Below are 26,614 nucleotides of genomic sequence, written 5' to 3' on the forward strand. Positions count from 1 at the left end.
CCCAAATCCCAGCAAAACCCCGCTTTCCTGTCTTTTATCCCACAGCCAAGCACTAACCTGGCGTTTCTTGAATTGGGTATACACTCGGACAAGGTGTTTGCCTGTGGGAGAAATGTTCCTTCCCCCTGGGCATGCAATCTGAGTTGTTCTCTAGGTCAAATGAACATTTTTGAGATAAAAATGAGTTTACAAGTAGTGGACAGAGAGGTAAAATTTTTGGAGCGAATTTGATGTGGTCTATAGTGCAGAAAATTAACATTTGAGGTAAAATGAGGTAATCAGTAGTGCACACGTCAGTAAAGTTTTGAGGATAAAATTTAGGTAATCTGTAGGGAAGAGAATGATCGTTTTGTGATCATTGCGAAGAGAATGTCATAATGTGGAAGTCACTCCCGTTTACCTGGAGGAGGACTGCCCTGGGGAATCACTGTGCCCGGGATTTGGCTCCTGTAGGGCCTTACAGAACAAGCCTTAGAGCTCTGTGATCCTGTGCTGGTCCTTGCACAAATCTCATTCCTCACCAGGTCCAGGAGCTTTCAATGTCACTCTTGTACTTCCTGAGGTTTGTCCGATCCCATGGGTTCTCAAGGGTTTTATCTCCTGCTCGTATAAAAATTTCAGTATTTTTGAGTGACTCGCATCCCCCACAACATCAAATTGAGTTCCCAAAAAAACATACCACAAAACCCATTTCTTATCCTTTATTTCTCAAATTTCCACTTCTATTTGCTTCTCTAGGTGCAATAATAATGGATATGACAGAAATAACAACAACAAAGGGGAATAAATGGAATGGGATGGAAAGTGTTGACTTTTGTCATTTGAGTAAGACCCAGCTGGCATTCACAGTGTCCGGGAAGGAGCACAGCCACAAGAAAATCCAGGGGCTGGTGGGTTCCAGACCGTGTCTGCAATATTTCAGTCCATGAGAGTCACAGGATAAGGGATTACTCACAGGCTGAGATGTGACCACAAATATGGTTCAAGCAACCCTGTCTCCGCTGCTCTGGGAGAGTCACGGAGTCACAGCGCGTTTCACTTGATCCCGTTGTTGCAGGGCTCTTTGAGATCCTCCATGATCAAGTGCTGCTGGCTGTTCACCCAATTTCCTTTCTTAACTGGCTTCCTCTCCTCCGCAGCTGTTTGAGGAGCTCCGTGCTGGGGCGTCTGGCAGTGGGCAGCGGGCAGGATGGCATTGCTTGGGCCTGGCTGGGAACAGGCCGCCCTGGAGCAGAGCTGGAGCTTGAAGACGGCCTGGAAGCCCCGGCGGAAGTTCTTGTTGCAGAAGCCGTAGATGATGGGGTTGATGCTGCTGTTGAAGAAGGCGAGCCAGTGAGCGAAGGGATAAATGTAGATGTTGATGAGCTGCAGCTGGAGGTCAGAAAGGCTGGCGTAGTCCGAGAGCAGCATCAGGGTCCACAGGGGAAGCCAGGACAGGGTGAAAAGCAAAGTCACAACGGTGAGCATTTTGATGACTTTTTGTTTCCTCTTCCATGCGCGGTGCCGCTGCTGCTCCTGGCTGCGCTGCCCTGCCCCAGGCGTGGCCGTGTGGGAGAGGGAAATGCTGATCCTGGCGTACGTGACGACGATGAGCGACAGGGGAGCCAGGTAGATGTTGGCAAAGAGAACCGTCGTGTAGATCTTCCTCATTCCCGGGTCAGGCCACTCCTCCCGGCACCAGAACACCGGGCGGGTGGCGTTGCCAGAGCCCAGGAGCACCCGGAAATGCTTCTCCTCCTGCACCTGCAGCAGGAGTGCCGAGGGACACATGATGGCCACGGCCAGGATCCAGATGACCGCGATGATGGCCACGGCAGTGGGAACGGTCAGCTTCTGCTTGAAGGGATGCACAATGCTCCGGAACCTGTGGCAAGGGCACCGGAGAAGCTGTTTGAGGAATGCTTCATTACCCAGGCAAGGATTGCACACACATTTTAAATTGCCAGTTTTTCAAAGAGCAGAGATGGAATCATCTCTTCATCCTCCCTATCAGTTCCTGCCTGTACTGCTCCACTTAACCGAGGCAGATATTAACACCTCTGCTGTCCAGCTTCATGGCTGAGGAACAAACCAGCTCCAGGCAGGCTAGGATAGCCCAGTTTCACCATCTTTAAGAGATGCCAGTGGAAGAGCAAATTGCTCTTTAGACCTGGCCACATTTTATACTGCTTAACAGCCTTAGGAGCAAAATGCATTTGATTTATTGTGGTGTTGGGAGGGTTAGTGGATGGGCGCAGTGTGGTCAGGGGGCCAGGGGAGATGAGATTGATGGTTACAGACTCTGCAGCATCTTACCTGTCCACAGCAATAGCAACCAGAGTGAAGACAGAGGCAGAAACAGAGATTCCTTGGACCATGCCGCTCATCTTGCACACCAGGCTCCCAAAGGGCCATCCTGGAAGGAAACAGGCAGTTGGAGTTGCTGCCATCCCACTGCAGGACTCTCATTTGCTCTTCCATTTCCTGAGTAGAATTATAGACTCATGGAGCAGTTTGGATTGGAAGGGAACTCCTAAAGATGGCGGAGTTCCATCCATGGCCAGGAACACCAATGCCATGGGCAGGGACATCTTCCAGTCTGCCTCACCTCTGATGGCAGTGACTCTGAATGCCCAGAGAGCCCCTCTGACAAGCGCCCCCGGCTCTCCCCGCCCCACGGCGCACAGCCCACCTGCAATGATGTTGTCCAGGAGGGTGGTGGGCATGCAGAAGACCCCCACCAGCAAGTCACTGACGGCCAGGTTCAGGATGAACAGGTTGGTGACCGTGCGCATGTGCTTGCTCCACAGGATGATGAAACAAACGCCCCCGTTGCCCACCATGCAGAGGAGGAAGATGAGGAGGTAGGAGGTGATGAAGACAGCAGCCACCGAGGGCTGGTGGAGGTAGAAGTCCACATAGGAGACATTTCCTTCCAAGTAGAGGTACTTGTATGTCCTGTTGTAATTCAGCACCTGAGGCCAATCCAAAGAAGAGTTCGAGTCCATTTTCTTCCTCGTGTTCTAACGTGCCCTAAAAGAAATTTTAAAGAGGTCATCTCAGTCTGTTTGCAATTGATCTGAAGGAACGTGATGATGTTGTTATTATTATATTAGCACTGCTATCTGCTTTGGGTACACTGTGTGCTGAATAAGTGTAAAGCTCATGTGCACTCTGGCAGCGGTGAGGTGCCTGAGCAACAATCACAAAAAAGTCACTATTTTCATCCCTGAAAACCAGGAATTAAAGCTTTCTGAAGGTGCACAAAGCTTCTGCCCACACGTATGTCCAAATCCAGTCCCATTTCATGAACATGAGATAGTTTTGTGCACAGTTGGTTGATTTAATTCCCTGCTCACAAGCTACGTAACTCCAAGTCTGCAATCAAGAAGGACCACATCAGGTTTGAAATATTCCGAGCTACAAGAGAGCTGGGTTCATTCCCGAGCAGGCAGCTTGACTTGGAGGCAACATTCCAAACTTTTTTTCCACGTATATTTTGTCTCCCAGATGAGGATGCCTTAAGAAGCAGGGGGTACAATGTTCCTAACAAAAGAGCAGCAAAATTGATTGGTGGCAGCAGGCATGAAATTAAAGTGCAAGTGCAGGTGCTTTTAAGATGCTTCAAATTCTTTAATAGAAATGGAATTTAAATTCAGTATCCAAATCCTGATGAGCTTGTATGATCAGCAAAGCCACTGCAAGTGCTTTACTTTCAGGAAGCAAGTGCAGTAAAAAAAAAAAAAAGTATTTATTCTGCTGTGCCTCAGGTTTGGAACAAGCGGAGCAGTGAAAACCCATCTTGTTCTGGTCTCTCGTGCCCGTTTAGCAGCAGTGCAGTGTTTTAATGGGTCTGTATTTTACATACTTATTAAATGCCTGCACAGCCAGGCAGGGAGACAAAAATCTGGAATCCCTCACCAAAAACTGGCTGCTTGTAGGTCTGAACGAGTAGGAATAGCTGTACATTCTGTGGGGCTGTCCCTGTGGGAGAAAGGCTTGTTTATCTTTACTACTTTTTATTCAACATGTTTTCAAAAGTATTGGAAGTGCTCTTATTGAAATGTCTGATGTGCCGAATGCTTTCCCCAGCCAGAGCTCAGAGTCAGCCTTGTGAGAAGTCCTTTAATGCCAATTTCCCTGATCCCTCAAGGAAGCAGCACTGGTGCACTTGCACCCAAACCTGGGCTGAAGATGGGGAACGCTGCAAATACAGATATTTGCCAATACAAGTCTACACTGTTCCTTTAATCCCAGATCTGGAGCTTTATAAATCCCAGGAAATGCTGCCTCACCCCATGTAAAAGCCAGCACGCCTCCTGCTGCCTTAGACTTACTGTTGCTCCCTTTGCTGCTCCTCCCCACCTTATTATTACTATTATTACTATTATTATTATTATTATTATTATTATTATCCACTAATTTTCTTCTGTAATCTTTTGCTTCCCAGAGGAGCTGCTTTAGGTAGACACTGTGGCTGGGGGAGGGTGGGTTTTGGCTCCTACCCCATTCCCAGTCCCCATGCCCAGCTGTCCCTGTGCTGTCCCCAGCAGGTCAGGCAGAGGTGCCTTTCCTTCCTTACCTGCTGGAGTTTGGCTTTTCAAGGGGTCTCTGATGATCTGAGGCAGAAGTTCTTGGTCATTCCGTGGCAGGATTGTCCCTTATCACACTAAAAGCAGGAGGAATAATCGTTATTTCGGATACATATTTTGTGTTTTCTCTCATTTTCTGACACCATGTTGTGAAGCAGCGGCTTCTAATCTCTTCAGTAATGATCTCTGGAATAGTTTTTGTTCATAACTGGTAAACAAGAAGTTGTAAACAGCCTTGAGGCAAAACTGGAGCTGAGTCTTATCCCAGATGCACTAATGAAATTTTGGCCATGGCGGGCAAAGGGAAGTGGCTGTACAGACACTGCAGATCACAGGAAATGGAATAGCTCCACGGATTTTTATTATCCTGAAGCTGAGAGGGAGGAGGATTGGCTGGAAGGAGAAATTAAGCCAGTGCCTTGTGTTTTCACAGCGTCCTTGCTGGCTAAAACAAGCAGTGATAAATAATTGACAGAGGCACAGAGGACAGAAACATAAATCATCTAAGAAAAGGAAAAAAATAATGCAATACCTAATTGTTATAAGATGACAAATAACAGTAATTTCTTTCCACGTGGTAATTTGATAAGAGCAAGGCCTCCCTTCTTCATTTAACACACCAGAGAAAATCTGCAAAGGAATAAAGTGGGAGGCTCCCTGAGTGAAAACCTGCCCCAACACACGTTGGGTTTCCAAACACATGAGGCTCATTCCCTGCTGGAATCCCAGTCACAGCCTCCATAGACAAATACACACTATAACATCTCACAGCCTGACCAGGACAATCTTGTACCTCTGGATGTAGAAAGTCAGTTTCCTGTTGTTAAAGTAGCAGTGCAAAATCCTTATGAAGTGATGCAACTATTTTTATGTTGCACGTGGAAGGAATCCACCGGAGCAGCCACCACTGCTTCACCCCTATGCAAAATCTGCTGGGTTTGTCATCTTGGTATCTTGATTTTTATGTGTGATTTTTACCCTCACAGAATCTTCCAGGGCTGAAACAAAAATAAGGAAACTTTAGAGACTGGAAGAACAGCAGGAGCCTGTTGTTGTACACAAAGACCATTTAATGTGGTATGTGCTAAAAAATTTGTTCTTCCCTCGTCCTGAGCTCAGCAATGGCACAACAACAGAGATTTCTCAGGGACCTTGAAAAATAATCCCTGTCCTGCTGAAAAGTGAGAAAGTCCCAGGGGCAAAATACAGCCCCTGGAGGATGGCAAAAAGACCAGGACATCGGTCTGTGCGTGTCTGAGAAATAAGAGAGAGAAATTTATGGATCATTCTCTGTCTCCAGGGAACCAGGAAGAGCCACTGACTAAAAAACTAAAATGCTGTTCCACAGGGCCCCCATGCACAGACCATGGGAATGTGGGCTCATCTTTGCTTCTCCTTCAGAGCGAGGGGGAGCTGCAGCTACACCAAACCCCCCCATTCCCAGTTCCTGCAGCTCAGGCACGGGACAGGGAGTGGTGCAGGAGACCTGTGGACTGGGTCATGCAGGGCTTAAGCTGCCATGTACAGACTCTGGGGATATTTGTGAATTAAGATAATAGAAATTACTCTTCAAGTATTTAACTCTTTCATTCATCAATATATCTGTGATATTTTATATGACATACCTCGGAGTAGTTTATCTCCAAATATCCCAATAGGTTTTCAGCTGGGAGAAAGGAGCTGTGGAAGAAAACACACCCTAAAAATAGCCAGTTGCAATCAAATAATTTTTTCTTACTGACATTTACTTTCATAAAGGACAACAAGTGCAGCTTGAGAGGCAAATTTCCCCTTTTGAAATGGGCAATCCCAGGGAGATGTGCCAATCTTGGAGCTGCACACAGATCTCCTCTCAATGGGCTTAAACTGCTTATCCTCCCCTCAGAGTCATTTATCCACATAGTCTGAGCTGGGGCCAAAGAAAATAGTTTGTCAAGGTATTTCTTTTTAAAAGATTTCAAACTTCAAATGATAAAGAACTAGGCTATCATCAGGATGACTGTAATAAACACAAGACTTAGTTGCAGGTTACTCATCCACTTGAGCTGGGAAGAGAAAACATTTCACTCCAAAGCCAAATCACAAATGTAAATCAGGAGATGCAAATGACAGGTGAGGCATTCACAACAAGTTTGTTACAGCTCTGTGTGTGTGTGTATATATATATATACACACACATGCATGTCTATATGTATGTATGCATATATATATATAATTTCCACCCTGCCTCACTAGAGCCAAGGCTGCTTACCTATTCCTCATCATTATAATATTTTTTTTAACCTCATGCTCAATCAACCTTTAAGCTTCTGAATACAATTTTTTTTTCTTATTTCATGTGTCACAGGCTGTTTTAAATTTTAACTAAAATATCAGCCAACTGTTCCCTGAAATCAGGTTAAAGTAAGATTTCCACACCCAGGCACACTTATGCCACCACTTTATTGAGAAGCCTGGCAAGCAATAAGATTTTAGCTGCCTTACCTTGGAAGCAAGTCCCTGTTTTAAAAGCTCTCAGTAGGAAATTACTGAAGTTCTCCTGGGATCTAGTCTCCAAGTAGCAGTTTCCCATCTATCACTGGAAACTGGGCAGGGACCCCACAAAATAGCTGGACTGGTCGCAGCTTTATCCCTGGAGAGATGCTCTAGCAGCATTTAGCAGTGAGTGCTGGGGTTTAGTCCATAGGAACAGCTAAATCAATGATCCCTGCCGGGCTCTTGGCAGCACAAAATTCCCTACTAATGAGGGATGAGCCTCCTAAATTGCACCTTTCAATTCAGCTTCTGCTCATGAGTCACTCCCTGACAGCCCTGTCATTTGGGGCACTGAAACTGAGGAGAGTAATTGCGGAACAGGTAGAAAGAGGTTTAAAAAAAAAAAAAAAAAAGAAAACCCTGAAAAGTGAGACAATCATGAGATAGCTCCAGTGGAGGATAGAACTGCCAAAAAAAAAAAGTGTTTTAGGAGCCCATCAGCCAGTGAGGGCTAATTCATCAGGTACAGGAGACAGCACTGTCAGCAGGTAGTTTATGTAGTTTATGTCGTTTATGCCCCCTCCCCCCAAAAAAATGAGGGGCCCAGAGGATCCTGTAATCACTGCAAAGTGAATGACCAGAAGAAAAACAAACCAATTCCGGGGCACAGAGCACATCACAAGGCTTCTTTGCACCATGTGATGTTTCTGCTTCGAGTGAAAAATGAGCAAGAGCCACAGAATTGTTTGGTTTCCATCTCTTTTCACATGGAAATGTCATTGCCCTCTATGTCACAGGCATGCGAGCAAACAGCCCGTGATCTGGTCACACAGGGCATCATTACTTACAGTAAACAGCATTTCACCCCTCACCCAAGTTCCTGGCCTGCGGAACACTGGATGACGCCTCACTAGGAATTAGGCAGAGCAGCCTGCCTGGCCCGAGGGCAGAACAGGCGAGCTCCCTGTGCAGCACGATGGGGTTGGATCCTTAACACTTCACCACAGCCCAAAGTTGGACTTGCCCAGAGGCAGCACCTTTAGTCTTAAATAACTGTGCAGGCCGCACAGGAGAAGAATTGTCTGTGAAGGCGACAGCAGAGTTTTAAATGCAGTGTCACCTCTCCAGAAGGTTAATGGCTGTGGAAGGGCTGAACTGTCCCTGTACCTTCTGACTGTTCCCTTTTACATCGCCATCCACACCCACACAGGGACTTTAAGTACTCATTGATTTTTATTTTTTTTTCCCCCTGTGACCTGCTCTAAGGATTTGAATCCTTTGGTGCTCTTGAATTTCCATTTACTGCTGTCTCAGTGACTTGATTTTAATTAACACCAAATTCTAAGCCTTACCTGGATAACATGGATAGGTACCTCTGATTGATGTCAGGAATTTGACACGCTGAGAGGTTACCTCGGAAACCTCTTGGTTTGACTCCAGTTGAAGCCAATTCTGTTCAGTAAATGACAGCGGCAACCCACAGCTCTCCAAACAGCAAGGACTGGAAGTAAGTTTTCCTTGCTAGGATTTTAATTTGGAAAAAAAAAAAAAAAAACAAAAAACCAAACCCAGCAGCACAGGTCCATTCTTTTGGGATGAGGTGCCATCTTACAAGGACCTACCTGCCAGCCTCAGGAGATGCTCCTCCTTTGCTCAGAGTTACACTCAATTCCCCCTTTCTCCAGCAAAACACCCCAAACTGATCTCACTGCATTTTATATTTTGCAGCCCCTGGGATGGTTCAGATTTAAAGGCTAACAGGAGGTACTTCAAGTTCCAGATACTTTTCTTCTACTGGAGGTACCTGCTACTGATAGAAAAGCAAAATAAAATTATGTGAACTTGTCTTTGTCACTGGGGGAAAAATGAATGGCCCCAGGTTCACCTTTTCCCAATCCTGGAGCTCTGCAGAGTGGTCCAGTTCCCAAGCCCAGGTGGACTGGCCCTCCCAGCGGCAGCTGCAATACAGGCATTGGTGGGGGCTGTGTGCATCCCTCAGCTCTGGAACCCCACAGCCAGAGGGTCAGGGACACCTGCTGCCTCCCCCGTCCCCCTCCAGTGCACGAACTGCTCCGTATTCCAGCCTTGGTCCACCCTGGCACCAACTCCGGCAGCACAAGGAGGGTCGTTTCCAGCAGGCGGGTGCCTGGCATCACCAGGATCCCCGTGCAGGCAGCGTTGTGCCCCCGCTCCAGGTAAATCGGGGCAGCGGAGCCAGCATTCCAGCTCTCTCTCACACACACGCACACACACACAGACCTGTTGCTGGCAAAGCTCCTGCAGTTTTCCCTCAGCTCCAGCTCCATCAGGGAGGCAGGAACAGCCCAGCCCCGGCCAAAGGCAGCCCCCAGCCCGATCCCCCAGGGTACCCCGCTTACAGGCGCCGGAGCTCCGCACAGCCGCTGGTTCCGCGCCGGCAGGAGCGAGGCTGCGGCCCCCGGCGCAGCGGAGAGCGCTCCCGGAGGCCCCGCAGCTCCCGCCTCAGGCAAGGAGGAGGGACAGGAGGAAGGAGGGAGAGGAGAGCCCGGCCCAAAGCCAGGCGCCAGGCTTGAGGGCTGTCACCTGCAGCCGCCGCTGGCTTGGGCGAGGGTGCCTGGTTGGAAGGAGTTTCTCGGGTATCTTCCGAGCAGAGCCTCCCTGCTCTGCTGTGTTTGAGGCGTCCCTTTGCCTTGGGAAGCTCATTCCCGGGGTCAGGGACTCACCTCTGCAGGTGCCAGCCCCGACACCCCCCCATCCATTACAGACCAGATTCCCCCCGGTGCTGAGTGCTCCCAGCACAGTGGCAGCTCTGCTCCTACCTGCTGCGCTCCAGCATCTAGATCCAGGCTCACAGAAAATTCCAGCTTTTACATCAGGAACTTGGGGAAGAAAAAAAAAAAAACAGTCTCTGTGGCCCAGGTGAAACCAGGTGGCTCTTGTAGCTGAAATGGCAGGTTTTGCCTTACCTGCCTCTGCATAAGGTTTTTCTGGAAAGAAAAACGGCATCCCAAGGACAGATTATAGGAGAGCAGGCTTCCAATTAATGATTTGATGGATGTAGGAATTATTCTTTAATAATAATAATTGCTCTATTTTTTACACTCCCCTTTTTATTCCACTCCCCTTTTTATTCCTGGAATAGTTAAAAAATTAATCCTTTAACAAATAATTTAAATTTGAGAGAAGAACAATTATCCCAATATGAATTTAACCAACAAATTGTTTTCCAGCATAACCCAGTGTGGAATTATAACTATTCCATATGGAATCATCATGTGCTGTAAATGGAGGCTAAGAAGCTCCAGCCTTGCACAAACATTGTAGTAAGGGCACTTTTGCCACATGTGATGCAGCAGATGCAATCCCCAAATCCCAGGATGTTGGCGGCGCCCAGAGCTGGATGCACTGTAAAGCCACAGATAGAGAAATCCCTGACCAAGAGAGGATCCTGAAGGTGGCCCTGCATCCAGGTAAGGGGATTTTGTCTAAAATTCCTACTCCAGCTCTCCCTGCACACACACACCCCGCTGCAGTTCTCTGTCTCCCCATCACTTTCCCGTACTCACATTCCCTCTGCCTGAAAGCCCAAAACTTAGCGAGTTCACTTTGGAATCCAAAGAGTTTCAGATGGAGAGGTGTTATTCACGTAAGCGGCAAAGTATCCACAATGCAGGGAATTGAGATTTGCAGGGAATCGCTTTCTGCTTCCCCCATAGCCCGTGCAACACCAACGTTGGATCTTCATCACAGATTATTGCAGAATATTGTCTTTTTCGTTTTATAAACAACTTAGTGAGTGGCAGGGCTGATCCCAGAACACTTCCAACTCTTTTAAAAGCCGGCGGCGCCATCTGCTGCGAGCAGAAAGAAGGACACGATGCAAAAGAAATGCAGGGAGAGATCATAGAACCATCACGGAACCCCAGAAAGGTTTGGGTTGGGAGGGACCTCAAGGGTCATCCAGTCCCCCCTCGGAGCCTGCTCAGGGCAGGCTGCTGTCCATCGGCCCCTGATTGCGGATGGATACTGAGGAGATGGAGGTGTTCAGGGAATGCTGGTTGGTTTTCCCTGTGTTGGGTAATCTGGTCATTAAAAAGACTAATTGACCTTTTCCAACAGGGGAGCATATAAGCAAGAGGCGCCAAAGAATTCGAGTTTTTGGGAAATGAAATCTGCAAGTATCCGACTTAAAATTCCCCTGGATGGTCACCGGTTTGACTTCCATGGACTGGTCACATTGCCCAGTTGTGTCCAATTCTGCTGTAAATGCATTTGTCCATGACATAATTCCTAATTTTTCCTTGTGAAGACCATCTGGGCGATAGAGAGGCATGGGCGGGGTAGAGGACAGGAGGCCTGAAGGAGCAGCTCCCAGGGCGCAAACGCCCTCGGTCCCACCCTGCGCGCTCGAGCCGGCCCCACAGCCTGGGGCTGCCTCCCTCTGGGTCCTGCCAGGCTGGGGTCTGCCCTGAGCACCAAAATGCAGGTGTCTGGCTCTCTGATCAAATCAAATCTCTGATTAAACTGCCTGGGTGAGCCTCCCTTCGCACCCTCAAGACAGGACTGGAGTCTGTTTCACAGCCCTAAGACTGCCCGGGTGGGGCTGGTTCCAAGTGCCAACAACGCAGGACTTAGCCTCCATTTCTGAGCCAAAGAAAATGCCTGATTTATTTATTACCTGACCCTAAAACTGGCCAAATGAGCCTGGTGCCCCCCAAACACAGGCCTCAGCCTCTGTTTCCAGGACATGAAGGTACCTGGCCCAGGCTTAACGTGGGGTGCCCCATTCTGATCCCTGAAACCCTACATAACTTGGGCATCTTCTCAGCCAGCTCTGGAGCTTCCAGCTGCTGGAAATGGGACTGGAAACAGGGAATTTGGTCTCTGAACCCCCAGCCTGGACTCCCCCTTGGAGTCCCAAGTGTGATGTCAGGACAGGCTGGAGAGCCAGTGGTGTTGGGACATGAGATAAAGAGGAGGATGGAGCCCATCCAGGATACCCCAGCACCCACGAACACTCCAAGGACCCCACTGTCCTGCCCCTCTCTGCTACTTCCTGCCCAGCCCTGGGGATTGCAGAGGAGGAGCGTGGCCACTGCCGGCCTTCTTCCCAAACCACATCCATGGACCATGCCAGCACCATCCACGGCTGGGCACGGCAGGAGACAGGCACCAGAGAGCAAAAGCCAAAGACTCGCCAGCATCAGAGTGTTTACTTCCCACTCCACAGCAAACCAGATCAACGCTACAGACACGCCCTCCACGCACCCACCCAGCAGTAAGGCACTTTTGAAAACACGTAAAACATTTTTCCCGGCTGCAGCCGCCATCCCTGGGGTGTCCGTGCCCGCAGCCTCAGCGCAGTGTCACCAGCTCCTCGGCAGAAGTGGGGTGAATGGCAACGGTGTTGTCCAGGTCGGCCTTGGTGGCCCCCATTTTGATGGCCACAGCAAAGCCCTGCAGAATTTCGTCACAGCCCAGCCCTTGCATGTGCAATCCCACCACCTTTGGAGAAGAAGTGAGAGGCCAGGTGGGACCCAGAATCCAGAGTGAACTCTTGGGCTCGGTGCTGGGGGAGCAGGATCCCAGCACAAGAGCTGACCACGTGAGGCCAAGCAGCCAGCCGTGGTCCCCACCATCCCCCCAGGTGACCTCCGCTCACCTTCTCCTCCTTGCCAGCGCACACCAGCTTCATGACACACTTCACCTTCCTCTGGGTGACAGCGTGGTACAAGGGAGTGAAGGATGTGCTGTAGATCTTCACGTTCTCTTTCCCATGTATGGCCACAGCCTCCTCTGTAGCACAAGCCACGGCACAGAGGTCAGAGGGATGCACACGGACCATTTAAAAAGAGGAGTCAAAGCCTCCTCTCCTTTGGTCATGGCTCACTTGCTGGAGATCAAAACATCTCAAGCATCAAAGCAGCAAGCTCTGAGACAGTGTCCCCAGCCCCTTCACCCCCTCCGTCCCCACCTTCAGTGAGCCCCACTGTGCCGATGGGCGGGTGGCTGAAAACGACCGTGGGGATGTTCTCGTAGTCCAGCCTGGAGTCCTGCTTGCCCTCGAAGAGCCTGTGGGCCAGCTTCCTGCCAGCCGCGATGGCCACTGTGGGGAGGGACCGGGAGCCTGAGCCACGGCAGGGTGTGGCACCGAGGGCCCGTGCAGGGAAGGGGGCACGGCTGCAGTACCTGGGGTGAGCAGGGCTCTCCCACAGACATCCCCGACGGCATAGATCCCTCTCCTGGTGGTGTTCTGGTACTCATCCACAACCACGTGGCCGTTGGGGTCCACCTGCACGCCCTGCCATGGGAAACAGCAGCCACGTATGCTCCAGGAGGGATGGGACGGCCCATGGGGCACCTGTGCTGGTGGCCACAGCATTCCCAGGTTGGGGGGGTGGGGCAAGTCAGGGGAACACCACCCTGTGACAGGCTCTGGAGACACAAGGGAACCCCAAATACCCATGAGACACCCAGAGACCCGTGGGCATCCTCCCCCCAGCACGGAAGGGATGCGCTGCCATCTCACCACTTGGTCCAGGCACAGCCCCTCGGTGTTGGGCAGCCGCCCCACGGCCCACAGCAGGCAGTCCACGTCCCGGATCACCCCCTCCGTCGGCTTGTGGCCGGGCACCACAGAGGACACTGTCACATCCAGAAGCCCACGGGGAGATTTCGCAATCCCCTTGACCTAAGGGGAACAAGAGCAGCAAGAGAAGGTGCAGAGGCTTTTGCCTTGCAACAAGCAATGGCAGCCGTGCAGCAGAAGCAGGGATGTCGCCAAAACCATTGCTCAGCAAGCAGCACCCAAAGCTTTCCCCCAGCCCTGCCTCTGCAGGAGGGATGGGACAAGCCGCAGGGCTGCTCTGTGCTTTCCCACCTGTGTGTGCTTCCAGACATCCACCCCGGTGTTCTCCAGCTCCTGGGTGCAGTTTGAGCTGATCAGGGAGTCAAAGGTTCGCAGGACCTAGGCAAGGATGCCCCCAGCCCTGTCAGATAAGGGTCTCCAGGCAAAAGCACTACCTGGCAGCCCCTCCACCAGTATTTCCCTGCCCCTGGAACCCAGGAGGTTTGGGTGTTTTCTGGTTAACAAACTTCTCTGTTTGTTTCTCCAATATTTTCTTTTCGTTTCCTCCTCTTTTCAAGTCGTGACTTGAAACAAAGCTCAGCGGAATGGATGCGCTGACACGTGTGGCTGCAGAAACGCTGGGCACGTGGGCGGGTGCTGCTAAAACACGGCCCCCCCAGCCTCTCCATTGCTCCCATGCCACCATCCCCAGCCTCTCCATGGCTCCCATGCCACCATCCGCTGCATCGCCATTCCCGTGCCAGCTCAGACCCTCCTCTACCAGGAACTGACAACCAGAAAACCCTGGCGGGCTGGGATGTGACAGCCAGGCAGGAAGCGTGGCCAGGGACAGGCGGTGGCACTACCTCGTTGTGGCGGATGAGCAGGGATGACTTGGAGCCCAGCGTGGAGAGGATCCCCGCGATCTCCACCGCGATGTAGCCGGCCCCGACAATGACGCTGCGCCTGTGGAGAAGCGACTGTGCCGTGTGCAGGCACCTGGAGCAGGCGCCGGTGGCTGCAGGGAATGAATCCCACTGTACCTGGGCAGCTCCTCCAGGTCGAAGAAGCCGTCACTGGTCATCCCCAGACTGGCACCTGCAAAGCAAGAGACCCTTTCACAACCTTCATCTGTCCCCCTTCCCCTCCCAAAGCCTGCTTGGAAGGCAGACCGCTCCCCAGCCTGGGAGCCTGGGGAATTTCATCACGCTCACCAGGAATTTCACTGTCAGCAGGGACAGCCGGGCGCCCGCCCGTGGCTATAAGGATGTGAGGAGCCGTGTACTTTTTCCCATCCACTTCGATGGTTGGTTCGGGATCAGCGGTGAACTTGCCATAGCCTCGGATTATATCAATGTGAGCCTTAGGGGTAACAGTTATGCGATTAACAGCGGGATGAGGTGCAGGAGACAGCTAATGGAGCCAGGCCTTCCACAGTTGGAGGACAGCCATTAATGACTAGAAAAGTGGCCAAAAATCCGTCATTTTTGCCACTCAGATTGCAGGATAAACACATCCCATCTCACCTTCTTAACATTGTTCTCATAGATGTCATTGAGGCGCCGCACGTACGCGTCACGCTTCTCCTTGATGGTCCTGGACCAGAGCAGGGAATATTATCACTGCTAGCAGAGGGAACCTCCCGGAGCTCAGGAATAACCTGGCACTCAGTGCCATGGTCCAGTTCACAAGGTCGGTCAAACGTTAGACTCAATGATCTCAGAGGTCTTTCCCAACTTTAATGATTCCATGATTCTGTGAACTCAACTCCTCTGGCACGTGGCAGCCATGCCACAAAATAAAATGGCTCCCTGTGACCCTTTCCCCACCAAAGCAAGATTTCTGTGCCTGCCTTCTCTGTGTTTGACTTTTCCAGAGTCTCTTCCCACAGCCAGCTTGGCACCCTGTTCCCCAAAACACAGCGGCAACGCCGGCCCTGTAACCAGCTCTGCACAACCCACGGGAGCCAGGAAGTGGGCAGGGACCCCTTTGAAGTGGACAATGGGCTGCTCCCCATGGGACACTCACTGGAAGATGCTAGTTTCCAACTGGCCCTTTCCATTCTTACCTCCAGTTGAACTTGACACCTGGTGTTTCAAAGCCATAGTCAGCGTGATCGTGGATAAACTCCGCATGGACCGCCGTGTTCCACATCACCTGCCCACACAGACTTCAGGTTGGCTCAGGAAGACTGCTTTCATTCTGGGGAAAACCCCCGCCAGGCTTCCTGATTCCTCACTTTTGCCCAGAGCACCCATGGGGCCACAGGAGTGCCCACAGCATCCCGATGATTCAGCAATACCCTCCAAGGCTCTGCTTCCTCCCCACACCCTGTGCCAGCACCTCCCTAGAATTTGGTAGGCACCCACTCCAGACCCAACCCATGCCGCTGGAGCCGGCGGCAGAACAGCCTTACCTTCTTTGGCACGCACCCAACATTGACCTGGAGGGAGTAAGAGCAAGTCTCAGTGTCAAGGCCCTTGTTTTCCTAAGGCAATGCTCCAGAGAGCGTGCCACATCAGGCTGGCACTGCATGTCAGCTGTCTGCTCAGGAAAACAAAGGCAGGATTACGGGTTCCTGGTAAAACAGGGGTGTAACCGCCTCGGGAGGCTGAAGGTCTTGTGGTTTGCCCATTTTCCTTCACTTCCTTGAAAAAGAATACGGAAGGTGGAACCTTCAAACACAGGGGTTTTTTTCCATTGATACTCTAATTTACTAGAGAAAGTTGTTTGCTATCCCTTGCCTGAACTTCTGGGAATATGGTAATTTTTCCAGCAGAATGCACTTAGAGTATAAAACTAGAGCCTGTCCCCGGCTTGTCTGAGGAACTGGTTTGTTTTTTGGCTTGTTAACAGCTCACCATGCTCTTGAGTTCTGCTTTACCGCCTTACAGTGCTGCTACACAGACCCAGGAGGATCCATCGGCATCCTGCCACCTGCCTGAGAACGGCTTGGAAGGGGCCGGGAGGAAGCTGGTGGAGATGGGCGACTGGGATCCATCCTCATTCAGCCTGACAAGGCAGGCCCTTGCACAACGCTCGGGCACCGGGGAGGCGATTCGTTCTCTCCGATTTCCCGCACCGCGACCCTCCCCGGGGGCTCCGCCACCATCCCCGGGTCGCGGGGGCCAGCGCGGAGGCACCGGCCCCGCGTCGCTCGTCCCTGCCCCGTCCCTCACTCCCGTCACCCGCAAGCGACTCACGCAGGTGCCGCCGAGGCGCAGCGGCTCCACCAGCGCGACCCGGGCGCCGAGCTCGGCCGCCCGCCGGGCCCCCGCCAGGCCCCCGGAGCCGCCGCCCAGCACCAGCAGCTCGTAGGCGGCCGCCGCCATCGCTCCAGGCTCGGTCTGGCCCCGGCGCCCCGCCCCGGGACCGCCCCCGGCCCGCCCCAGCCCTGCACGACACCACGACTTGGGGCTGACAACGGCGAGTTTATTGGTTCAGGTACAGCGAGAGGATTGCAAGCACTTCCAGGACAAATATACAGAGGGGAAGGGGGGTGGGGAGGAGAGGGATAACAAAAGAGAAAACAAAATAAACAAAATAACCCCAAAACAACAACAAAAAAACCGAAACAAACAAAAAAAAAAGGGGGGGGGGGGGGCAGGATCAGCACACAATGGGAATAGAGCTAAAAAGGGAACGCTTTTATCTGGGTTATGACAACGTACTCCCAAGCAGGAATCACTTCCTTTCTCCAGTTAAGTTGAGCGGTCTTTCCAATAAAATAAAAAGTGGTGGGGGATGAAGTTAGTGTGCACTTCCCTGGAAAACAAACTCTAATTCATGCCAGTTAAACACTAGAACTAAAAATGTACAAAGAAGCGTCAGAGGAGATGAAGTGTTGTTAAAGAGTTACCTTTTCCTGTCTGAACAGTCCAGAAGGAAAACAATGACTACAAATACAGCAGGCAAACTGACTTTTGGGCTGATGGGCATGGGAGAGAGAGAGTGTCGTAAGGAATTCAGTCTCAAGTTGTGCTAAATGCTCTTCGTCCTCTGTATGGCACATTTTGGTCCATGATGGGGATTTGAGTTGAGACGAACCCTGATTTCTTACAGAAACGTGTAAATATTGTTGCTTTTTTTAAAATGCCAGGTGTACTTCCTTCTACAAAGGCTGGGAGAGGTTTATAGGAAGTAGTCTGGGGTACGACGGGTAACATGAGGCTCTCCACGACGAGGTGCTGGGTCAAACTGGAGGCTGCAGGAAAGAAAAAGGGATCACTTACCCTCCTCCACAAGCCATTTTCCAGTCCCACAATAAATATCAGGCTTGTTCTCCTGCTGCTAGCGCTCTACTCACTCCAGCTGCTTCCACATAAAACATTCCAAGCACCAAAACAAGAACTCCTGGGAGTTGAAACCCATCATCATAGTGACCCAGCAGCCCATCACCGCTTTCTCATGGGAGTAGCTAAAAGCACAATTCAGACCTTCTCCCCATCTTACAAAGCTCAGCGCTACACAGGATGAAAATAAATACACAAATCCACGTGTTTTTTTACTCTCTCCATGAAGCTTAGGCAGTAAAGAGGTTAAAGAAGTGCAAAAGCTCCAACTCTCCAGAGAGCCAGGAAGAGGAGCTTTTAGGAAAAACTCATTGCTTCTTTTAAAGCAGAGCACATGTTAACTCCAGAGTGGTCTGAGCTGGCTTTTCATGGAAGAACCCCTTCGGGAATGATCAGCCACTCTTCACAGAGCAGTTAGAAAAAGACCCCAGCCCAAGCCCAGATACTCACAAGGAATATTTTAAAGTGTCATCTAATTCCATGATAGCAGCCTGGTTCCCACAGCGGTAGCAATAATTGGGGGCACTGAAGATGGTAACCACATTCCGGTCGTGGCACCAGTTATAACCCTGCCAGGGTAAGAGAGAAAAAGGAAAGGTCTCTGTTAAACCTCAGCCCATCCACAGTTCCTCTTCAGGCCTGAAACTCTACGAGGCACTTGTGAAACTGGAGATTTCTTCAAGTATTTCCAACTGACTTAGTTTCATTTTGAAATACGTGCTTTACCACAAGGAGCAGCAGCAGGTACCTGGCAAAACCAGCTTCAGGCAGCCTACAGGAGACCATCCACTCTTCACTTGTAAATTATGGATTGTACCACTAAAAAGCCTTGGGATTTTTAGGGATACCTTCAGCTTTCATCCACCACAGGCGACAATTTGCCTGCCGGATGCCAGTGACTTCTGACGCACGGTTCTGCTTAAGGAATCTACCTACACTGGGTTTTAAAAACGCATCTGCTCCATTGACCCACCTGGCATTTTTCCAGCAAGACATCCAATAATAGCCTGTTGACAGCTACAAATAGCATAATCCCCATCACATCTGACTGCCAAGCACTATGGGACAGCCTGTCGGACGTAGCAGCAGCCAAAGCAAAGGCAAGCCAGCACGTAAGATTATTCCTGCCACAAACAGGGTGTGACACGACCCCTCTGGCAATTTACTTGGAGGGGGAAATTTGTTTGGAAAGGGCAGAACATCCCCTTATTTAGGCTGCAGGTCAAAGCACGTAATTTTTTGTTGTTGTTTTCACGTGACTAAAGCCTCTCTTTGGTACCGACCTGCGTTAAGATTTAGGTGTCAACAAACCCGTGAGTGAAAGGTGTCCCAGAGGAGACCTCGTGGGCCCCTGTTTTGTTAGCCCTGGCTAGCAGAGTGCTTCCCTACCTCCATGACCAGCTGGTGAGCGCGGGAGACCAGTGTGAGACCATTGGCGTGGTTAAAGGTTTCGGAAATATCCTGCCCAAAGGTGTAGCCAGCACCACGTGGAGAAATGCCCCAGCCGCCACGGTCATCCGGATCCGACCACAACAGATCGCACATCGGACCCTTGGGAAAGATTGAGAGTTCTTTGTTAGATCACTGGCAAGATGCTTAAACACATTTTATTTACAGTAGCAAGACTGCCAGCACATCCTTCTCAGCGCAAGGCATGTTTACTGAACACACGTCTGAGAGCCCCAACCACTCCCAACACAACGTCCAGCTGCCCCGGGAGCTCTGAGCGCTGTTTCTCAGTCCAGACTGCAGGCCCCAGGAAGCTCTAACAAGGTGAAACACCATAGGAGGCTGGGTGGGCTGGGGAGGAAGGGCGGTGACACGGTGTGGCTTCACATGGTGGCTGTCAGTTCACAACCACATAAGTGATGAGGCTGAAGATAGTAAACACCCTCCCCCGCCAAATCCTGCTCTTTGAGTCAGACTGAAAGCCCAAAAATCCCACAATTCTGGGAAAACAACTGTGAAACCACCACAGCTCTCCTTACGTAGGCTGCTGTAATCAAAGCACACTGACTTATGTGTGTTTTGCCCAAATGTTCATCTGCTCTAGCTCCTGGAAAGACCATAATCCACATACAACCACGTGTTCAAATGGACTGCAATGTGCAAAAACATTTGCATTTTCCGCCAGCAGATATTTAAGTTTCTGAAGCATTTCCTTTCCTATTACCTCATGTGGAACTTCCTGCAGGCGGTCCAGAGCCCTGATATGATCCAGTGTATCTATGGATGGAGAGAGGCCACCATGGAGGCAGAATATCTGTTCCAGAAAGGAAAGAGCAATGCATTAAGTGCATATTGTTAAGGGAAGAACAATTTCCAGACCAGCTGGGTTTAATGCTGTTAACACTCATTCACAACTCCAGCCACCTCGCCCTCGGATCACAAGTTAAAGGAGCTCGTCTAGGACTGCTCCTGTGGATGTCAGACAACACAGCCTGCAGAAATCTAAGGAAGGGAGGGTTTTCCTCATCCCAGACTTACCTGGCCGTCTACTAGAGCTGTGAGTGGCAGGTAATCAAACAGGTCTGTGAAGTACTTCCAGACGTTGGCGTTGCCGTACTTGCGCAGGCACTCGTCGTAGAAGCCGTAGACTTGTGTGATTTGCCGGCTCTCGTGGTTGCCCCTCAGTATCGTGATGCGCTCCGGGTACCGCACCTGCGGGTGGAGAGAACGCTTCCTTAGCACAGGCATGGAAAGAAAGAGTAATGGAATATCACAAACAGCAGCCAAGCACTCTGTTCCCAGCACGTGTCCAGTGACATGGATCGATTTACACCCGCTACGCTCAAGCCAATGGCAGCGTCACCAGGAGGAGAAAACTGTACCAAAGAAATGGTTCCCAACTCCCAGGTTTTGCCCCGATTCTCCCAAGCCGTACCTTCAACGCCACCAGGAGAGTCACCGTCTCTACCGAGTAATAGCCTCTGTCCACATAGTCTCCCATGAACAGGTAGTTTGTGTCTGGAGACTTCCCACCAATCCTGAAGAGTTCCATAAGGTCATGGAACTGCCCGTGGACATCCCCGCAGACGGTGACGGGGCAGCGTACCTCTTGTACATTTGATTCTTTTGTCAGGATTTCTTTAGCCTGGCAAGGAAAGCACATTTAGCACAAAAAGGTAGGAAGTTCATCCAGAAGCAGGTGATTCTGCTGCATTCCCCAATGGAAACCCAGTTTCAACCCCACTGCTCAAGCTGACCACTGGAAAAACAGTTTGGTGCATGAGCACAGACCAGGGTGTTTCCCAGTGCACGGAGATGTGCAGTTTTACTACAGCGAGGCCAGATTCCCTTGCCCAGGGCACATTTTGCCTGCCAGAATTCCAATCCTCTTCCAAGCACAACAGTTTAGCAACTTCTACAGGCAAGTCGCATACAACTGGAAGGCAAAGACAGAGGCAATTGGAACATATGGAGCCACAACCAGCTTCCCCAGCTGGCAACAAAACGACCACAGATGGAAGGAAGGCATCCCTGGATTTAGTCATCTCTTCTTCCACACCCAGCAGTTCCTCTGCTAATTACAACCGTGCAATGTAGCCTATCTGCACCACCTTATTATCCTTATCAAATACCAGGTTTGTTGTGCTGCCTCCAGCTCACTGACTGATGCCGATCAGCGCTCCAGGCACATCTGAGGCACAGGGAGCACCCACAGGACGGCTCCATCTGATCTGAACAACAGAGCTGGAAGATCACCAACACTGAGCAGTCAGAAGCAGGTGATGATCTGGGTATTCCCTGCCATATCCCTTAGCTCAGGATGAGCTAAGGCTCATCCTGCGCTGCCAGAAGGGACCTGCTTCCCAAGGATACCCTCTGTGGGCTTCCTGAGGATGCTTGCGTTCCCATTCCAATGTTTGCTGCCTTGCCTCTTTTAGGAAAAACATGTATTTGGAAGGATTAACTAAACCCCAAGCAGCTTGGACAGTTTGGACTGAATCCAGCATGCTCTCTGCACATAACCTAACCTGAGGGATCCTTGAAGTCACATCCTGTCTGTGGACTTGATGACATGGGCTTTGCCTTGCACTTCTAGCACGGCTGGGAACTGCTGAACGTGTTGTATTTGAGTGCAGTAGTAGCACCCAAATTCTGCTCACACATCCTTAAAAGCATTTATAGCGCCTTCTGAGAGCTTCCACCCTCCAGGAGAGACAAATATAAACCCACAAAACAGCTGCTCCGTGTGCTCTGACTGTTGCACAAAGCAACAGGCAGGGGTTTGTTCCAAGCTGGAGCTCAGCAGGGCTCCTTTTCCACAGGAACAGGGCAAATACGCTCACTTTAAATCTACCCTAGGAAGCAGGGCCAGCCCAGGAACTGAAATGTTGATGCCAGGAGAATCCAGAAGTTTCCCCGATGAGGAAGGAGAAGCTGGCAGGTGACAAGGAGCAGCTCCTTACGCTGCCAACCAGCTGTTCCCCCACAGCCCATTTTAGCTCACCCTGTGGACACCCATCTGTGCACGTGGACAGATCCAGTCTGTCATTTTAACTCTGCAGAGCTGGTTTAGATCAGGCTCAGGAGTCCCAGCCTGCCCTCACGTGATGATTTTATAATGCAGAACAAGACTTTCAAAATGTTCAGCATCAGTAAAAACACCCCAGAAAAGCAGTGACTAACCAGTGCATCTGCGCGCAGTGTGAGCACTGAAATCAAATGACTTAAAATAAAAAGCGCTATTACAAAGCAAAAATAAAAACCTCTGAAGCAAGCAGGCTGCCTGGCATCATCAGCACTTACTTAACCCGTGGGCTAATAAATAACTATGACTTAAAAGTCAAAAATTAGCTACCTTTGTTGCTGAAAACAGTGACTAATGGTATCAGCTTCCTGTGCATCTGTCCCACTTGCCCTGGATGAAAACCATATCCAGGTCAGGATAAAAACCAGCAGCTTTCAGGTGTTTCTATTAAATAAACCTCCCTTGTATCAAATAAACCAAACCAATGGCTGCCATGTCTGCGCTCAGAGCCTTTGAAGAGCAGCCTGCTTGCTGGCTGGGAGCCTGCCCATCACCTCAACTCCTCGTGTGCTTCTGAAGAGCCTTGGAGAGAGGAGAAACTCCACTCCTTCTGGAAGGTTCATTCCCTCACCTCGGTCTGACTCGCAGAGGCTCGTTCTCTGGGAATCTGAAGCCGGGCATGGAGTTTGGGATCAAAATTCACCTGAACCCTCACTGCACCAATTGCCACAGACCAAACTACCGTACCAACAAGTGGGCTGAGGATAGTAAACCTTAGGGAGCTTGGCTGGAACAAGAACCAGCCACGTGAGATGGAAGCCAGAGGGATGGCAGGGATGGAGCTGCCTCACCCTTCAGGAATAAGGCAGGAGCAGACACTCCAGAGCCTCTGCCAGGGTGCCCAGGTGCTCCCAGAGGTATCTGAACCAGCACCCCCCAGAATGAGCATCACCAACAGAGAAATAAAACATTCCCGGCCACGACGCAACACAGCACTGGGAATTTCACGCAAAGGGACTGCGTCCCCTCTTACACCTCCAAAGAACAAGGAGAGGAAAGAGAAGCTACAAGGAGAGGGATGGTCATGGGTGGCTGCTTGTTTAATTCAGGAGACAGCCTTTTCCTTGCCTTCTTTCAGAGCCCATCTTATCCTCTTTGTGAAAAACCCTCTCGCCTGGATTAAGCAGGACGGCTCAGCTCCCTCATCCGTACCCCAAATGTGCAAGCTCCAGCAGTGATCAGAATGAATCCTTCTATCAGCCTCTGAATTTCTGCAGGATTTGAGCTAATTTTCATTTTAAACACCAACAGAATGGGAACAATGTTACCACATTGAGAAACAGCACCTCCATCACCTGTGTGAACCTGCATGTGGGGCTGGTCAGCAGTCTAACGATGGTGTCACTGGGCAGGTAAGGACAGAGTGGCACTTCCACAGCAACAATTTCAACAACTTTTAAGAGTACAGAATCACTAGGCAGCTTTCATTGTGTCCAATCTTTCCCTCATCACTGTCCTCTACGCCAGTACCTAAAACCAAGAATGACCCACACAGGTAACTCTGGGATTTTGCTGGTTTGGGTTTTCTTTACCCCGCGTCATTTTGACTGTTTGTTTCAATACTGAGCTCTTCTACAGACTGAAATCTGAGGCAAAAGGTACTGCTGTGTTGGGCCTCTTTGAAATCAGCCCCAAAAAGGAGTGCTAAGAAGTATTCTGGAGAAAAGCATTCCTCCAAATACAATTTCAAGGAAACCAACTAAACCAGCTTTGTGGCAGGGCTGCACACCCAGAGATTTTTGTAAGCTCCTCTCCTGGGTGACACAACCACTCCCCAAAACTTAAACAAGCCAAGTCAGTGCAGGGCTCAAGGTTTCCTTCATGCCCCAGTCATTTCTATCAGTTTCCAGCAGTATGGGAGAATGAGGTGCTGTGACAGATGACACACCTACCTGTCACCTGCCTCCTGAAGGACAAACACCATCCCCACCTCCAGCTGAGCTTTCCTATCCAGTTTCTCCCTATTTCCTGTTTATTCAGCCACCGTCTGCTTGGCATCATCCCCCAGCTTCCCCAAAACACAGCAGCTACGACTCCAGCTTCCCAAACAGACACAGCTCCCTCACAACTGATGGAGCTCTGGAGAAAAGAGTCACAAAACAAAGGCACAGCCCCAGCATGGGATTAAAAAATGAAAAGGGGGGAAGAATACAGAAGCTACGTGGGGGTTAGGGAGATGCCAGGATCACTGCTAGAAGAATATGCCAAGGAAAATCCTCCCTTGGTCACGGACTGCGGTGTTGAGGGAATGTCCACAAAGAGCTATTGCACTGTTCAGACAACACCCAGCACAAGTCTAAGGACCTTTCTCCTGATGGGAAAAAAAAGGCTCTTGCCAGTCTTTGCTAAACAAATCCAAGCAGGCATTTGCCAAGGCCTGTCCAAACCACAGTCCAAAATAGCAGACAGTGTCCTTTATCCGACCATTTCTCTTTCTATTTTGGTCCCGCACAGCAGGCTGTGAGCCTGTTTGGGTCTCACCTCTGCCCCCTCTGCTTCCCGAGATCCCACCTCGGACGTCAGAGGGTTTCCTCACTGACTTGGGGTTGATTTTTCAGCATGCGGCTCCTCTATCTTGTGTAGGACACCAGGACGTCGGACACCCCACAGACACCACCCCGGTCTCCCAGCACTGAATACTCCAGAGGCAGCAACCTGGTCACCCAACGTCCAATCTCACAGAAACCGCCCCAGTCATCCAGTGCCGGATATCCCACAGGCACCATCCTGTTCTCCCAAAACTCACAGGCATCGGCCGCTCTCCCAATGCCAAATATCCCACAACCACCACCGGCGCTCCGAGTGCCCGATATCCCAGCAGCCGCATCCCTGTGTTTCAAAACTCGATATCCCACAGGCACCACACCGCTCTCCCCACGCCCGATAACCCCCCGGCCGCAACCCCGTCTCCCAGCGCCGGATATACCACAGGCACCACCCCGCCCTCCCAACGTCCGGGCCCCGCACTCACCTTCTCGCAGAGACTGCGGACCTGGCTCTCGCTCAGCTGCCGGCACTCGTTCAGCTGCTCGATCCACTGGTCCAGCTCCTTGGCGAAGCCCTTCTCCTCCATGGCGGGGGGGGCCGGGCGGGCCCCCCGAGGCCCGGGCCCGCCTGTAGGTGCCGGCGGCGGCGGCCGGGGACGCGCGGCCCGCTCGGGTCTGCTCCGCTCCGCGTAATGGCGGCGCCCCCCACCTGCCGCGGCTGCTGCGCACTTCCGGCCACGCCCACAAACGCGTCCGGCGCGCGCCGATGCTTCCGGCGCGCCGAGTTGCCTCAGAGCCGCGCCCCTCCCATGCTTCTCCCCCACCCCCGGAGGCCCCGCCCACCCCCAGGGCCCCGCCCCTCCCCTCAGGGCCCCGCTCTCCTCACGGCTGCGCCAGGTGATGGCGGCTCCGGCTGTTTGGGGTCGCCCCGGCCCAGAGCCGCCTGACGGAACCTGCGCTCTTCTCTCCAAGGAAAAAAGGATAAAATGCTCCCTTCTCTCTAAGGAAAAAGGGTAAAATCATAACGTTTTGCGCCCGCTGTGGGTGCCGAGTCGCAGGACTTGACAGCAGGGCCCGGGAATGTAACGATCCCTGTCTGCCTTACAGTAAATATGCGTTCTTAATTCCTTTCACCGCATTCCCGTGAAATGTTGTGGAGCAGTATTCAAAGCTGGAGCACATGTACGATTATGTACTACATATGACACATGATCAGTGAATATAAGCAGTAAAAATTAATGAATTTGCTTACAGTCTGGCACTCTATTCATCTTGCCCTCCGCTTTAAACTGTGGCAGACCTGCACAGATTTCTACCCACTGCTCTTTATCTCCTTTGCACTTGTTCTACTGTCTTCTCTATACCCAAATGGAGTAGTAATAACAGTGATGTAATAACTGAGGCTATGACACTGCTACAGTCTGGAGTGCCCAGGCAGCAAGGACTGGGATTTTAGGAGACCCCTGACAGGAAACTTTCCCAGGATTTTCAGCAGGATAAGATAGATCAAATCCATGTGGCGTGTTCTTTCATGTAGATGGGAAGGCTGAGGTTTGCTGAGGCACTACTCAGGCTGTCCTACCAGGAACATTGATGTCAGTCACAGTTCTAATCCGCTGGCTAAAACAGATGGACTTGTGGACTTCACCCTGAAGTGAGGGAAAAAAATTAAAGGATTCAAAACATCACATCCTTGAAGTGAATTTTAT

At 50.9% G+C, this 26,614-nt stretch overlaps 3 protein-coding genes across 4 annotated transcripts; all 3 read right to left on the reverse strand.

The window, feature by feature from the left end:
• Window positions 1-784: 784 nt before the first annotated feature.
• Window positions 785-6,373, reverse strand: NPFFR2 (neuropeptide FF receptor 2). 2 transcript variants are annotated; one of them, XM_040064962.2, is made up of 6 exons: window positions 6,197-6,373; window positions 5,365-5,569; window positions 4,562-4,648; window positions 2,672-3,012; window positions 2,296-2,395; window positions 785-1,864 (listed from the first exon to the last, which is right to left on the reverse strand). In XM_040064962.2, the coding sequence occupies exons 4-6, from the start codon at window positions 2,985-2,987 to the stop codon at window positions 1,036-1,038; spliced, it is 1,245 nt and encodes a 414-aa protein (XP_039920896.1). In that variant the 5' UTR covers window positions 2,988-3,012; window positions 4,562-4,648; window positions 5,365-5,569; window positions 6,197-6,373; the 3' UTR covers window positions 785-1,035. The 2 variants fall into 2 exon arrangements, with proteins under 2 accessions (XP_039920896.1, XP_039920897.1); XM_040064963.1 differs by lacking the exons at window positions 5,365-5,569; window positions 6,197-6,373 and adding an exon at window positions 5,104-5,194.
• Window positions 6,374-12,227: 5,854 nt separating this feature from the next.
• On the reverse strand, window positions 12,228-16,925 carry GSR (glutathione-disulfide reductase). Its single transcript, XM_040064520.2, has 13 exons — window positions 16,797-16,925; window positions 16,010-16,036; window positions 15,662-15,750; window positions 15,120-15,189; window positions 14,808-14,955; window positions 14,637-14,691; window positions 14,460-14,559; window positions 13,906-13,992; window positions 13,555-13,716; window positions 13,215-13,326; window positions 13,000-13,131; window positions 12,688-12,821; window positions 12,228-12,530 (listed from the first exon to the last, which is right to left on the reverse strand). The coding sequence occupies exons 1-13, from the start codon at window positions 16,923-16,925 to the stop codon at window positions 12,381-12,383; spliced, it is 1,395 nt and encodes a 464-aa protein (XP_039920454.1). The 3' UTR covers window positions 12,228-12,380.
• Window positions 16,926-17,004: 79 nt separating this feature from the next.
• Window positions 17,005-25,626, reverse strand: PPP2CB (protein phosphatase 2 catalytic subunit beta). The gene is made up of 7 exons (XM_040064821.2): window positions 25,391-25,626; window positions 20,770-20,979; window positions 20,373-20,546; window positions 20,059-20,148; window positions 19,275-19,436; window positions 18,336-18,454; window positions 17,005-17,797 (listed from the first exon to the last, which is right to left on the reverse strand). Exons 1-7 carry the CDS (start codon window positions 25,490-25,492, stop codon window positions 17,725-17,727), a joined length of 930 nt encoding a protein of 309 aa, XP_039920755.1. The 5' UTR covers window positions 25,493-25,626; the 3' UTR covers window positions 17,005-17,724.
• Between the last annotated feature and the right edge of the window lie 988 nt (window positions 25,627-26,614).

Source organism: Hirundo rustica, chromosome 5 (assembly GCF_015227805.2).
Source record: "Hirundo rustica isolate bHirRus1 chromosome 5, bHirRus1.pri.v3, whole genome shotgun sequence".
NCBI classification, from domain to species: Eukaryota; Metazoa; Chordata; class Aves; order Passeriformes; family Hirundinidae; genus Hirundo; species Hirundo rustica.